We start from the raw sequence: 15,150 nt of genomic DNA on the forward strand, positions 1-15,150 counted from the left end.
AAATTTTTAAAAGGCTGAGGATGCAGCTCAGTGGTACAGTGCCTCTGGCATCAATCACAGTATTAAAAAAAAAAGTCTTTCCTGTTGAATTCAGCAAATGATTTTTCTTTGAGTGTCAGAGAGGTCCCTGATGATGACTCAGCTAATGCAGAGTGAATGTGGAGGTACTGAGTTTGACAGATGGATCAATACTTCATCTTAAGTGACCTGGACTCTCTTGTGACTTCCTAGCTCTCTACTCCTCATGGAAACAGGGAGTGAATATTAATGCAATCCAGTTCTGAGGAACCGCCCGCAGCCAGAGTAAGCCTGTAAAGCCAGCTTTGTCACAGCATATAAATAAGGACCATGGCTTTTCCTCTAAACTCATGAAAAGTCTATGCCTTTAGGGGACTACTAATGAATGCATCTAAATGAGTGTTATTTTGGTAGCCTTTGAAATGTTAAGTTCATTTATTTTTATTAAAGGAGTTTCTACAAAGTCGATATAGTATGAAGAAGATATATTATGAAGATAGGATGATGGCTTGATAAAAGTGCCAAATCCAGGAGACATTACAATAATTACAGAAAGGCAAGTATCATTCAGTAAAAGCAACAGTAATCACTTGTACTGGGAGATGGACCCAAAGCCTCATGTGAATGAGGTGGGACTTTCTTTTTCAGAGGTAGGTGAATCCGGAAAGTGTGATTCTGGAGTTAAGGGAGTGTGATTACTAAACCACTACATGTAAGAGATTAGTTTGGCACTGAAACAAAACAAAACAAAACAAAACACCCATAGCTTTCATTTTTAACTGGCTAGTCCTAATCACCCCTGTAGAGCAAAATTATCTGGTTTATATTTCAGCAGCCCCTCTGCCCTCAACTAGCTAAGTGGTCTCATGAAAACTGCTCATCCTGTATAAACCCTGGTACTTGGTTTCTTCTTCTATAAGGATAAGGACCTGAATTATATAACACATGAGAAATAAATGTTAAGTGATTAACATATGCCTGGTCTATAGCAAGTGCTCAACACAGGTATAATTACCATTATTATGACTGCGATTATTACTACCACTGATTCAAAATTTCATCCTAGCTGCCCAGTAAACAAATAATGTCTCCAAGTCATTATCCCATTCCAAATAAGTGAGAAAAATTCTTTTTAAAGTGCTTCGCAGAATGAAGGGTTCACATTATTTCCTAATGCAGACTATGCAAATCTTCCATGGAAACAGTTCACACCTTAACAGAAACACAAAGACAACTACAAAAGTGCCTTAAAGATCTATGATAGGGTCATTCCAAGGCACTCTGGGCACCACAATCCTCTGAGGGGACCCTCTAAGAGAAAATTTAAATACTAGGGCAGGAAGAACTGCAACTGAGTTTGGTTTTTTTTTGTTGTTTGTTTTTTTCTTTTACCAAAATTGTGTATTTCTTTGCCATTTAAATGGAAGTCAACTTTTAATTTTCATTTTTTCCATTCAATGTTTATAACTTCATGCACTTTTATTATACAGTTATAGCTAAATCTATGCATAATCATTTCCCTCCTAATTCTTACATTTTAGAGTGAACTGTGTAATAGGAAAATACTAAATATATTTTTGAAAGTATATCCATTTTTCTACTCCTATAAAAAGAATCTTTTCATTTTTACCCACTGCCCTTATGTATAGCTACAACACAAAAAATATACAAATGAGTTCATTATTTGTTTTCATGTAAAGTTTTATTGAACTTTTGAATAGGACTATAAATATTAAAGTAGTAGTTACTGTAGCTATTTTTAAAGAATCGCATGCAATTTTGTCACTGATCACAATTTAAATGGTTCTACTGTTATCAAACATTAAGACTTTTTTACATTCTGTTTTGGATTTGCTATGTCATGTGTGTACCTATTCAGATATATTTTAAGTTCTAATAAATAACTCTACACACCCATATTCTGCATGATTCTTTCCTCGGGATGAATTTACAGAAGTTGGATCACCGCATCAAATGCATTAACTATGATGATTCTGCCATATTGCTGTTATCTTCTTAGCAGGTTGCACCAGTTATCATGATTTTTAATTTCTTAACTGAATTATGAGCTATAAGCTGAAAGGGGTTATGCTGGTCCATATTACTGATTTAAGAGATGGAACAATTAAATTTCAGAGAGCATGAGGCTTATTTAATGACCTAATTGGACCTCCAACCCAAATCTTCCAAATCCTTCTTCAGGATTCTAACTGTGTCTCATTATCTCTAGTTTCTCACTGTCCTCGGGATGCTCCCCCCAGACAGAATGCCAGCCACAAGTTAATAAAAAAAAGGGGGGATGGGGATTTAGCTCAGCAGTGCTGCCACCTGCCCCTCAAGTGTGCATGGTCCCAAGTTCAATCCGCGGTACCCCCCCAAAAAAAGAAGAAGGAAAATGGAGTCAGGCAAGTGAAATGCATAAAACTAATAAGAAAATATGCAAGAGAGTGGGTGGGCACTGAAGAACTTCCTAAAATTAGTCCAGATTATTTATGTTCCAGACTATATGCTTATCTATTTGCAAGTATCAAAACATAGTCACAAGGGATCTTACAGAAGATGGCAGCAGTATAGCATTTAAATCCTGAGTACAGTACTTAAATTTAAAAGTTTATGGCTGAGTAGTATTCCATTTTATAGAAAAATCACACCTTCTTTACCCAGTTTCTAACCGATGGGCAAATGGGTTGTTTCCATGTTTTAGCTATTACAAACTGTGCCGTTATATACATGGGTGCGCATATATCACTGTGATGTGATTCTTTTAATTCTTTTGGAAAGATACCCAGCAGAGGGACGGCTGGGTCAAGTGGAACCTCTAGTCCCAGCTCTTTGAGGTATCTCCATATTGATTTCCATAGTGGTTGCACCAGTCTGCACTCCCACCAACAATGGAGAAGGGTTCCTTTCTCCCCACAGCCCCACCAACATTTGTTATTGTGTGATTTCTTGATAGTAGCCATTCTTTGTGGGGTGAGATGGAATCTCAGTTTTATTTTTATCTTCATCTCTCGAATGACCGGTGATGTGGAGCATTTTTTCATATATTTACTTGCTGCTTTTACTTCTTTGTCTGAGAAATGTGTTCATTTCAGATGCCTTATATTTGGGGGTGCTGATAGTTTTGAGTGCTTTATATATTCTAGATAATAGTCCTTTGTCTGAGGAGCAGCTGGTAAACATTTTTCCCACATTGTAGGTTGTCTCTTAGTTTTGTTGATGGTTTCTTTTGCAGTGCAGAAGCTTTTTAATACTACTCAGCCATAAAGAATGAGAAATTAGATTCATTCATAGGAAAATGGATACATATTAAGGATATACTCCTAAGTGAAATAAATAAGATTTACACACATGTGTAAATACCGAACAGTTTCTCTGGTGTGAACAAACTATAATAGTACATAAGATCCTAATGAGTTAACTGACAATGTGAAATAGGAAGAAAAGGGCTAAAGGTATAGGGAAAGTGTGAAGGGTAGGGGAAAGGTAATAAAGGAAAGAAAAACAATAGGAGAAAATGAAAAAAATGGAAATAAAATGTTTGTAAATGGGGATGGGAGGAGGGGGTGAAGGGAGCGCAGGGACAAAGGGAAAAAAATGAGAACCAAGACCTGTCATGTAAAGGTACAAGATCCAATAATGAATGTAACTGTACTGTATCCCTAAAATGTACCAATAAACTCAATGAGGAAAAAAAAAAGTTTATGGTACATTTAGGCATTCACAATTCCCAGCACAGCCCAACTCTCAATCTGTAATAATTAGTATAAAGCTTTATGTTTCTAAATACTTTATAACTTCCAAATACTCCTGCACACACACAAGCTGAGAGTGTCAGGGCAAGCATTATTTGCTGATTTTATAGGAAAAATGAGGAAAAAACTGTTTCGAGAAGCAGAATATAACTACATCCGAATGTAAGCCAAGAAAACACAATTGGTAATACCAAGACTGATTACTCCATCTTGATCTCTATCTAAATGTTCTTCTAACTGACAAGACTAAACTAATGAATCAGGTGAACTTACTAGCTTTAAAAAGTAATAATAAGTTGAACTGCTAGTTTTTTTTGAAAAAATGTTTTATTTTGCTTAAACTGAACCCGAGAGTCTGACATCTCTAAAGTAGGCTTCCAGTTTTGCCTCAGGCAAGTCAATTTACCCTTGTTTCTGAAAACTGTTTCTTTTTCTGAAATGAGAAATATGGAAGACTCAATCCTTAGAGTCCCTCCCCAGTGCTGGTATTCTAACTTTGTTTTTTTGTTTTTTTGTTTTTTTTTTTTTTTTTTCCTGGTACTGGGGATCAAACTCAGGTCCTTGCACTTACGAGGCAGGTGGTGGAACCACTGAGCTAAATTCCCAGCCCTTCAATGCTGGTATTCTATGAAAATGGATACACATTCTAATGCTAGACAGTATTTATTTTCACCCTCAAACAGGAAAAAGGATAGCCGTCTTTCAGAAAGATGCCAAACTAACCAATGAAACAAAAGAGAGTATCTTGAAACATGATACCAGAGGAACACTTGCTTTTACTGGTGATCTCTGAAGAGCAGCCATGTAACACAATCACAGGCTTCATCTTGGTTAAGGCTGCACATGGACGTTCAAAGTATGAATGGGCACAGGGCCCAGTCTGGAGAATGCTTTTCAACTTTACACGTTCACCTGGTGGTCTGCCATGAAGTCGGCACACTAAGTGGCAGCCAGAATGTGTAAGTGTAATAAATACAATATTACCAGAGTGACACAGATATGACAGAGTCAGAGACCACTACAGGCACAGAGGATAAACTCCTGGGACCCTAACTCATTAGTCATTGAAAGCTTGATTTGTATTTTCTTCTAAGACACTGACTTAGAAGTGGTTTTCGAGATTCTGCCTTACCCCTGATAGAATGGCTGTTATCAAGAAATCAACCAATAACAAATGTTGGTGGGGCTGTGGGGAGAAAAGAACCCTTCCTCACTGTCGGTGTTGGGAGTGCAGACTGGTGCAACCACTGTGGATATCAGTGTGGAGATACCTCAAACAACTCGGATTAGAAGTCCTATTTGACCCAGCTATTTCCCTAATGGGTATCTTCCCAAAAGAATTAAAAGAATCACACCATATTGATATATGCACACCCATGTTTATAGTGGCACAGTTTGTAATAGCTAAAACTTGGAAACAGCCTAACTGCCCATCAACTGGAGACTTGATAAAGAAATGTTGTTTGTTTTTATAAAATGGAGTACTACTCAGCCATAAAGAACAAGAAAATAGAGACATTAATAGCTAAGTGGATGCACATTGAGGACATATTCTTAAGTGAAATTAATAGGATACAGAATAGTTCCTCCTGGTGTGATAAACTTAACGTGTAAATAAGGATCAAAATGTATAATTGATATTGTGTAATAGGAAAAAAAGATCTAAAGGTGTAGGGGAAGTGGGAGAGGTAGGGTAAGAAGGGCAAAGAAAAAATAAGAGAAAAGGGAAAAAATGGAAACAAAGTCTTTGTAAATAGGGAAGGGTGGAGGGGGTGAAGAAAGGCCAGAGGAATGGGGGAAAATAAGAACCAAGACCTGTCATGTAAAGGTACAATATTCCAATGATGAATGTAACTGTACTGTCTACCTAAAATGTACCAATAAAGAAAAAAATAGGGGTTTTCACCAAAAACTATGCTTCTCCACTTGGGCCTTCAATGTCTATTAGGTAACTAAAATTAGAACAAAGCTTGACCTTCGTTTTGTGAAATGCTGGGTCAGATCTTTCTCATCTCTGCATACAGGCACTTTAGTCATTTAGGAAGTATCTTGTCTAAAAGTTCGCAAAGCAAGTTTAAGCCCTAAACTTACTTAACTAATTTCATCAACCTTCAAGACAGACCACCTTCTCCCAGAAGAGTGCTTGTCCTGAACCTACAGTTACCTTAGATTCCAGCAGAGCTCACATGGACTGAGAGCACCCTCAGGCGACAGCCTGCGCCTCTTCATCACAGTGTTCCTCCTCTAGATGCTCCACCTGTAAATTCACACTGCCGCTTATGTTTAATTTTCATTACCACTAAAGCAAAGATCTGTGTTAGCTGGTGCCAAAGGCACATCACAGACCGTAGCACTGTGGTAAGGTTGAGCTGGTCCCTGAATTGCTGCTCTCAGCCCAGAGCTTGGTCTCTGCAAACTGTACTTCTGCTGACTCTAAGGGGCTGGGGCCTCTCAAAAGCATAAGAAGGAAGGTGTAAGGACGCAAGAGGGAAGTATGATGTGCTCTTTTCTATTTTCCTTCCGATTCTCTCACCCCCACCCCACCCCGACAATGTATCTTCACTCTGCTGCAGCAGCTGGTGGCAGCTTGTAGTTTCTCTACACTCTCAGTCGGCTTTTCTGTGCTCCCTTGGGGTCACCAGCTGGCCAGCATCCTCAGCTCTGCGGTCTTTACCAGGCTCCAGGGCTCTTCCCTGGAGCTTCTAGGTTCTGATAATGCCAACCTCTCCCTGTAATCCCTTGGTCCTCAGAGAGGTACCATATTGCTGCTATTACTATCTCCATGACACCTCGGTATAGCTCTAGAGGAAAAAGCCACTTCTTGAAATGACTGTCACGGGTCCGCGACGACAAAGGAGCTCACACCAGAGTGCAGATTAACTGTATCACTAGGCACAGTTTAGTTCAGCCAATCTGACTTCACAGGTGGACTCTCAAGCAGAAGCAGTGAGGTGATTTATGTCCTACTGGAAGCTCCTTCTCTCATCAAACTCCCGTAGTCCACAGTCAGCAATTCAATTACCTTGAGGAATAGAGACTTAATAATTCCCTTGGTTAATGATTTTTCAAATTATAGCAACTCCTAAAATGCCTCTTATGGTTTCTGTCTTCTAATTGGCCCCAAATGGATATGAAGTTGAAAACAGAAATACCTTAAGTAACTTTCTTTTAATTATACCCAAGCATTGTGTGCAAAATGAATTGTGATATAAAATGTACCACATGGTCAAAAAGTTGGAAATAAATTAGCTTAACATGCAGAGTATAAGAAAAATTTTACCTAAATTCTAGTAGCACATAAATATATACTGCCTTCTGGTGACATTTTTTTTTTTAATGAGTAAATCAAGGGACCCAAATTATTTAAAGGGGCTAGAAATGTAGCCCAGTAGCACAGCGTCTGCCTGGCAAAAGCAAGTCCCTGAGTTCAATTCCTGGTACCAAAAAGAAAAAAAAAGTATTTAAAGGATGCCATTCAATAGAAACTCCCATGAATAAATACAAATAAAAGGAACAGTATATGAAAGATAGCTTTTTAAAAGCATAATATGTGGGCTGGGGATCTAGCTCAGTGGTTTCGCCACCTGCATTGCAAGCACAAGAACCCGAGTTTGATCCCCGGTACCAAAAAAAAAAAAAAAAAAAAAAGGATAATATGTGCTTCTTTTCAGGAGCTAGGAAACCTCAATGATCTGTATGAGTATTCTGTTTGTTAGGATTTCAGAGCACCTCAAGTATTTATGTATCTTCTTTGACAAAAGTATTTGTTCCTGCCCAATGTATTTACGAGCAGAGTCACTTATGTAGAGCAATAACAGGAGCAGACTACATGGAACAAGGATTACTTTAAACTATTTAATTATTTTTCACCAATCTAGTAATGACTTGTACCTAAGAGTTCATTTATGTGTCTGTAAGATAATTGCTGAAAAGTGTCTACTTCCCTATTCTCTAAGGGTAGAAAACATACCTACTTAATCCATCTGAGAGGATGCATCATAACAAGTTTATGTAACCTAAAGGCAGAAAGAACCTGAGTATGCAAACTGCAAGGAATTTTCCCAATAGCCCATGTTAAAAAAAAAAATCACATTTTTTTACAGTGGGAATGAGAGACAGTGATAGTTTCCCACCTCTTAAAACCAGTCCATTACTCTGGGATCCTGAGAATCTTCACATTATTCTTTTTAGAAAAATCTGAAGGATAAAGTTATGATCTTTTGGTGAACATGAATTTTATTTTAAAATATTTACAATATTGTGAAAATCTGAATTACTTAGATTATATTTGATGCTGAATCCACAGTAATTTTTCTCTTGTTTTAGATTGGTAAATGTTATCTTTTCCAAGAAAGCTGATAAAAACATCATAGATATCTATTAAAGTACTTAAAGTTATACAAATTGGAATGAAGAGCTGGTTGTGTCAACTTTTCTAACTTTCATTTGGAAACAATACTGAAATTAGACCATGCTGGTAAAGTGGTCAGAAAGCTTGGAAGAATCTGGTTTGGTTTTGAGTAAAGGAACTGTGTAACCTTCAGAATGCCACCTACCCTCTCTGGAATTCTGCTTCGCTGACTGTGAATTACGAGGGTTGCAGGGCTTATGAAGTGCTCCACGGGTATTTCAGTCACATGGTTTCTACGCTCACATTTCTATCGCACATTTTAAGGAACACAAAACCATAAAACTCATCCAAAATGAAATAATGCTTAGACAGCATCACAGAGAGAAACCCCCAATACAAGTTAATTCATCCAGAGAAATGCCTAATTCTTTTTTTCCTTTTCTAAACATTTGTTATAACCAGAGCAAGTTGAAAGGAATCTGGTATGAAATCAATAGAGTTTAAGGAAAAACAAGTTTCATGCACACATACTATTGAGAAGTCCTCTTACTGCCTTAAACAGTCCACTCTGGGCTGGTGAACAGTAGCTATTCTCATTCTATTTCGTGTGTTTATGGACAAGCGAGCCAGAGCTAAGTGTCGAAGAAAGTGCTTCCTGTCCTGATGACAGACAGCCACACTTACCGTGTGACAGCTAAAGCGAACCATGCCCAGCACACCTGGGGAAAAGGCGAGAGAGCACTCCTGGACCCCTATTTTCCCTTTCATTCCAGCAAAGCCTCTCAGCAACAGAACCTGGCGTGAATTCCCAATCTTGACCTTGGTCAGCAAGCACACATTCCCTTGAAGTACAACTCTCCCAGGTCAGCTGAAATATCCTCCAATGCTACCTCCTCTTCCAGGGTAGTAAAAGTTCTAAGTATAAATGCCCTACAGCCAGTCTATTTTTTTTTTTTTTAGACAAATTTGAAAGACTATTCTCCTTAGGAAACTACAATAATAGAAAACTGCTATTTACAATAAAATTTACTATACGCAGGCAACATCTGATAGATCTAATTTTTTAAATAAAAACATTTCAAATTTTCATGTCAGTATTTATAAGATTTACTAGTAAGGCCACCTGGCACATGCCCCATTTCAGAGATATTTTTGTAATAAAAATAACAGTGATAACATTTTAGAGGTTACTCTTGTATAGTACTTTATTTTTTTGACAGTGCTTGGGACTGAAACCAGGACATTTGCATTGATTACATCCCCAGACCTTTAAAAAATAATTTTTTTTTTTGAGACAGGATCTTGCTAATTACCCAGGCTGGGTTCAAACTTGCAAACTTCCTGGCTCATCCTCCCAGGGTTCTGGGATTACAGGCTTGTGCCACTATGCCTAGCTCTATAAAGTACTTTTAAAAATAATTTCCCATCTTATGCCAAATTAGTTATTATCACTATGAGAAAATAAGTCTCCATGAGTCTTGAATTTAAGCAGCCTAAATCATTAGTAGTATCCGCAAACACTAAAATAACTTGGAAAAAGCCCATGACAGCCACAAATAATTATTTTCATAGATTAAGGTGCCCTATTTCATGCAGGATTTAGCAAAGCAGTAGCAAGGAAAACATAACTATGGAAGGAACTGTAATGGGATATCATTAATAGTTACACAGAAATTATATAAAGTAATCTAACAGATCCTACCTTTTTCAGGAACCGAACTCCGTAGGAAAATACATACAGGTAAAATGAAAATCTCCACCTGTAGAAGGTTAAAAAAATTCAATGATATTCAGTTTATATATCTCACAGTATATTCTGAAAGGCAGGAGGGAAAACAGTTCATTATATTTGCCCCCCCCCAATAAAAAGGGATTAAATTTGAGGAGCAGTCACTAGCTACACATAAATTCATGTGCATGGCTCACAGTAAATGGCTTTTTTTTTTTTTTTTTGGTACTGGGGATTGAACTTGGGTCTTTGCGCTTGCAAGGTAGGCCACCAAACCGCTGAGCTAAGTCCCCGGCCCCACAGTAAATGTTTTAAGTAGCAATAATCCTTCCTAACTTTTATTAGATAACTGTATTCACCCATTCTCTGCTCCTTCCCTGCAATGTGAATTTATTCTTGTTGATCACTCATAAAGGGGTACAGTTCAACAACATGAAGGTATTTGAATTATCTGTCTGATTGAGATACTGGTAACTTCACATAACATATCTATTTGAAAACATAAGCTTTAGTATTTTTAAACTACGTAAGATTTTTTGGTTTTATTACCAACTATTCATCAATATCTGTGGGGATGTTGCTAAAGGAAGACATGCAGACTAAGAGCTCAAATTACAACTATGAAGAATAGTATTATGCCATTTTAGGTCCTGCTGGTAGACTCACTTTTTAAGGAGGACAATGTTTCAAAGGTTTTTTTAATTTTTAAATGATTTTAGGGTGTGTAAATCTTTGTTTGTTTGTTGATTACCAACAAATTTCTTGCCTAGTACTCAATTCTCAATTTTCTCTCTTGCACTTTTCAAACATGAAGAAATATGCCTGGAATAGCTGGCTGGACATCACTGCACAGCATTCTTGAGGCCGTATTATTGTGGAACCTTGGACTGTGGGTTGTAAATGAACACAAAGGAGAAAGTGACTGGTCACCTTTCAGTCCAGCAGAAGCCAAACTGCTTTTTCTGCTTGATGGCCATGTAAAAATTACAAATAGGGTAACAATGAAAAGCAACTTTATAAGAAGATTCAAATGATACACAAACTCATCTAAAAGAAGCGACAGTTACATTCAAACAGGGGGAAAAAATAATGATACAAGTTTCCCAACAACTGAGTAAGACTCAAGGTGTCCTTAGACTTTCACAAGCAGATCCATTCCTTGGCTGACTCTTGCTTCAAACATTCTGGAATTCAGTCAGGACTCTTAGAAAAGATCTTTGAATCTTACGATTAAAAATCTCCAACTAATAACTCATAAAATTGGAATTCAAGATGGAACGATAAAAACTGATAGAAGAAATAATGATTCAGCCAAAGTTTCCAAACAATAGTGGAAAAGCAATGATTCTCAAACTTCATACAAAAGCTCTTATGTAAATAAAGATGATTCATTTACACAGTATCAAAGTAAAAAGCTTAATTTTAACCCCATCTGTATTATCAATGTCTTGGTGGATGTGGGTGAGAGTACCTGTGCTCATCTCTCTGTTTGGACTACAAACTCTCGATCAGAAGTTAAAACCAGTATGGCTTCATCAGCTTATGATTTATGCAGAAGACAGGACCCCGTGTTCAGCATAAGGCTCTGGTGTCACCATCTGGAAATTGTTCACTGTTGAACAAGGGGCCCTACATTTTATTTTGCACCATATTCTACAAGTTATGTAGCTAGCTGTGCTTAAGTCCATAGATCCTCCTAATTTAGGGGCGATGTGTTAATATCCCTTGACCTCGGTCCAATCTCTATAATGGGAGAGTGGGTTTGTAACTCTAAAGATGACTCAAAGGTTTGACAGTATCAATCCCTACTTTTCTGTAGTCCCTGACTCTCCTTATTGTATGGAACAAGCCTGCTCCAAGGATCTGCCTTCCCTTCTGTCTCCTGAAGGTAACTGAATTTGCAACTTCCTTATTAAATGATTTGTTAAAGCTGTTTCAGCTCTAAGACTATTGTTAGCAGGCAGTGGTCCGGCAGCTTTTATGTATAATAAGAATTTTATACAAGCTATTGGGATTTCTACCATTACTTATGTATATGCATTTTATTTCATCACTAAAGTGACCCAGTTTTCATAAGACATGGGTTCTATTACAGGAACACTGATGCCTCTGTCATTTGAATCACAACTTGTGATGAATATTTATAAGGCAGAGTTTATTTCCACAAAATAATCTTCAGGAAGCAAAATTTTCAAGCATTTTGCAACATGAAAAAAATTTGTTTTTAATTTGCAGCATCTCCTATAAATACAGTTTTAAATACTTGCTGCCAACCCATGGTACAGACTCTCCCAACTCTCCACTAAAATATCTCTAAAGAAAGAGGTAAGTAAAGTTGCATCTAACCTCAAAAAAAGTAAAACATGACCTTCAATCTACTGCTAAAATTAAGGAAGAAGTCTTGCAATAGTAAGTGAATAAAAGTATCTTAAGAAGTTTGACTAGAAGTGTGGAGAACAAGCTATGAGCCTTAAAGGAAGTAGGAAATTTCTTATCTGCACATCTTCTCTTTCTTCATTTTTTGCTACCCTGAACAGAAACACAAAAATCCTTATCAGTCAGAAAGCTAGGTGGCTCTTGGTCATGAATGATGGTGCTTCCTGAGTGGCAGGAATCCCTCCATTCCCCACCCACCTCAGTGATTGCTTTTTTTTTTTTTAATAACTAGAAATAAAGGGAAGTACTTTGCAACCTGGCAGTTGTAGCTGAAAAAAGGCAGATTTAGGGACAAGATGGTTTTGAAAGTGTTGCATTCTTACATAACTCATATACTGTATAAAGTAACAGAGAACAAGGCATTGGTGACAGCTGTCTTAGTTCGCCGAAAGTGGGTCAGCACCTATAAACATCAACCTGCTACAAGGTCAGAGAGCTAAAGAAGAATTTTATTAACAAACAGAGGACAGAGAGTGAGGCCAAGGACAACATATGCGTGCTTTCTGTGAGCAGGTCCACATGGGTATTTCAAAACTCAGGAATACAGTAAAAATAACAGCTAAATGTCAGCATGAATCTACAAAGCAGTACTGAATATGGAGAGCAAAAAGCATGCTAGATATTCAAAGGAAGAACAGATGACTTTCTACAGGAATCAGAAGTAAATTTTAGGGCAGTATTTGGTATTATCAATATGATACAAAAAGAAATGATCTCCAAAAACAAAAGTAGAATGCTGTAAATCAATCAAAGCTTGCTGGGCAAGATAAAAAGAGATGATAGGTTTTCTAAAAAAGGATAATGAAATACAGCATCTCTCATGGGTGGTGTGGGGGGGTGGTTTACAGACGCACAACGGAGATGAAATCATTGACACAGATAGAGGGCAAACATCCTACCATCCTAATACAGCCCACATATGGGAAAGGATCCTAGATCCTTGGGACCAACAAAAAGTCTGATTAGAACTGTTTCTGAGAAAATACAAGAACTGAAATAGTAATCAAAATCAAAGACACAAAGCTGAACTGAAGAAGAGAATTACATTGTATTCTAAACACTATCAATTCAAAGCTATATTTTGACAATAATTTTGAATCCTATAGTAAAAGTACATTTAAAAAATCCTTCAATATTCAGGCATGAAAACAAAACAGTTCAACACATAAGTCAAATGAAAATGAGTCACTGTAAAAGGAGAAAATGTCTAGCTGGTTGTAAATTTCTCCAAATTTACTAAGTGCCAGAAAAACAGAAGACTCAGTCAAAGAAAGCCACTGCCACTCGGGCTGCCTTTCATTTGTAAAGGAGTCTGAAATATATTTTCATAATTAAAAGTTCTGAAAATATACTACTAATTAGTGCAGACTAAAAAGTTACTTACAAAATATTGCTCAAGCCAACTCAAACCCATCAAACAAAAACTTCAGATTCAAAAAGTATAACCTTACAATAAAAAGGCAGTAACACTACCCTACATTTCACTGCTAAATTGTTCTTAAGTAATAATATAAAATATTTAACAATAATCAAGGGATGAATCCTCAGGCTAAATGAAACCACAAAATGAAGAAGAAACAAATTCAATTCATGGTCACAAAAGATGTTATTGTTTCGACTACAAGATAAATACATTTTTATAAAAACTTAAAGATGAATTTTGGTTAAAAACAGTCAGTTGAAGACAAATATTCCTCTGTGCCTTTATGAATGAACCAGAAAGCCAGCAGAAGAGGGACCTTAAGTGAAGCCTAACTCAGGGATGAGAAAACAGCATGGAGAATAGGGACCCTATCCTGTAGCCTTGAAAGCAGGGAGGAAAAAAAAAAAAAAAAAGTGCTGCTATCTTAGTAAGCTGAAACGGGCTGAATCCTAAACTGTCTGTAGAAGATGCTCAGAAGGACCACAGGCTCCCAAAGACTTCAGAAGAGGAAGCTGTATTGGGACCAGAGGCCCAGGGGTTCGCTCGCCCAAGGCTACACAGTTGAGAAGGGGCAAAACCAAAACGCAAACCTAACAATGACTTTAAAGACCCCTGCCAAACTCTCAGGATCAGAGAAGCCCTAGAGAAGCCAGTGGGCTGTACTATATTTGCGAAGATATAGAAACCTTTTATATCCATCAAATCTGAAATTTAAATAGGAAGTTAGTAAAAAACCCACTGAATCTGGCTTTTTATACAAGGCTGGCCAGGACTCTTCAATAAAATCAGGACTAATTGAATGTTTCACATGAGCAGAGAATCAGAGTGTGAGGTCTCATATCTTGCTTTCGAATGTCACCCAAATGGCACAGGGATCCTGAACTACAGAGAAGGCAGAACAGAAAAAAAAATCAGAGGAGACCCTGAGATTAACTCAGCATGCCATTCTAGGGAGAACAGTGCAGGCAGTGAGGAGTAATTTTATTCATAACACTTATGAACTGCTTTCTCTGTACCACAGTGTTTTCTAAGCACTCTAGAAATAAGAACTTATTTAATATAGCTATTTCACAGAACAAAGTGGACACTATTATCATCATCCCTTTTTAAAAAAATTTCAAATGAGGAGTTGAGTATAAAGTGGTTTAATAGTTTGCCAAAGGCCACAGAGATAATACGGGAGAGTTAGGAATTGGAAGCGAGGTAGTGGGATCCCAGCATCCAAGTTCTTGACCATGCTAGGCTATGCTGCCTCCTCCTGATTTTATACAAGTGAAAATCAAAGACAAGGTATTCAGCCAAAATGGTTTTCTAACTTGGAGGATTTTAATGGGTATCACAGAAGGAGAAAAGTCTCTCGTGAATAGAAAATAACTCAGTGCAAATGCAGGACAAGGGAGGACTGCACCCCTGGCACTTCTTTTCAATTCTAGGGCAG

The 15,150-nt window shown here is 37.4% G+C and overlaps 1 protein-coding gene across 3 annotated transcripts in view; it reads right to left on the reverse strand.

Annotated features, from left to right (window-relative positions):
- The window catches only part of Cers6 (ceramide synthase 6), a 281,534-nt gene that overhangs the window by 101,437 nt on the left and 164,947 nt on the right, over window positions 1-15,150 (reverse strand). For all 3 annotated transcript variants that reach the window (XM_010606924.2, XM_010606923.2, XM_010606926.2), the window contains exon 4: window positions 9,827-9,884. In XM_010606924.2, the coding sequence (XP_010605226.1) occupies window positions 9,827-9,884 (58 nt within the window). The remainder of the gene's footprint in view (window positions 1-9,826; window positions 9,885-15,150) is intronic.

The sequence above is a fragment of the Fukomys damarensis genome, unplaced genomic scaffold (genome assembly GCF_012274545.1).
Source record: "Fukomys damarensis isolate Sample0158 unplaced genomic scaffold, DMR_v1.0_HiC HiC_scaffold_26, whole genome shotgun sequence".
Classification (NCBI taxonomy): Eukaryota; Metazoa; Chordata; class Mammalia; order Rodentia; family Bathyergidae; genus Fukomys; species Fukomys damarensis.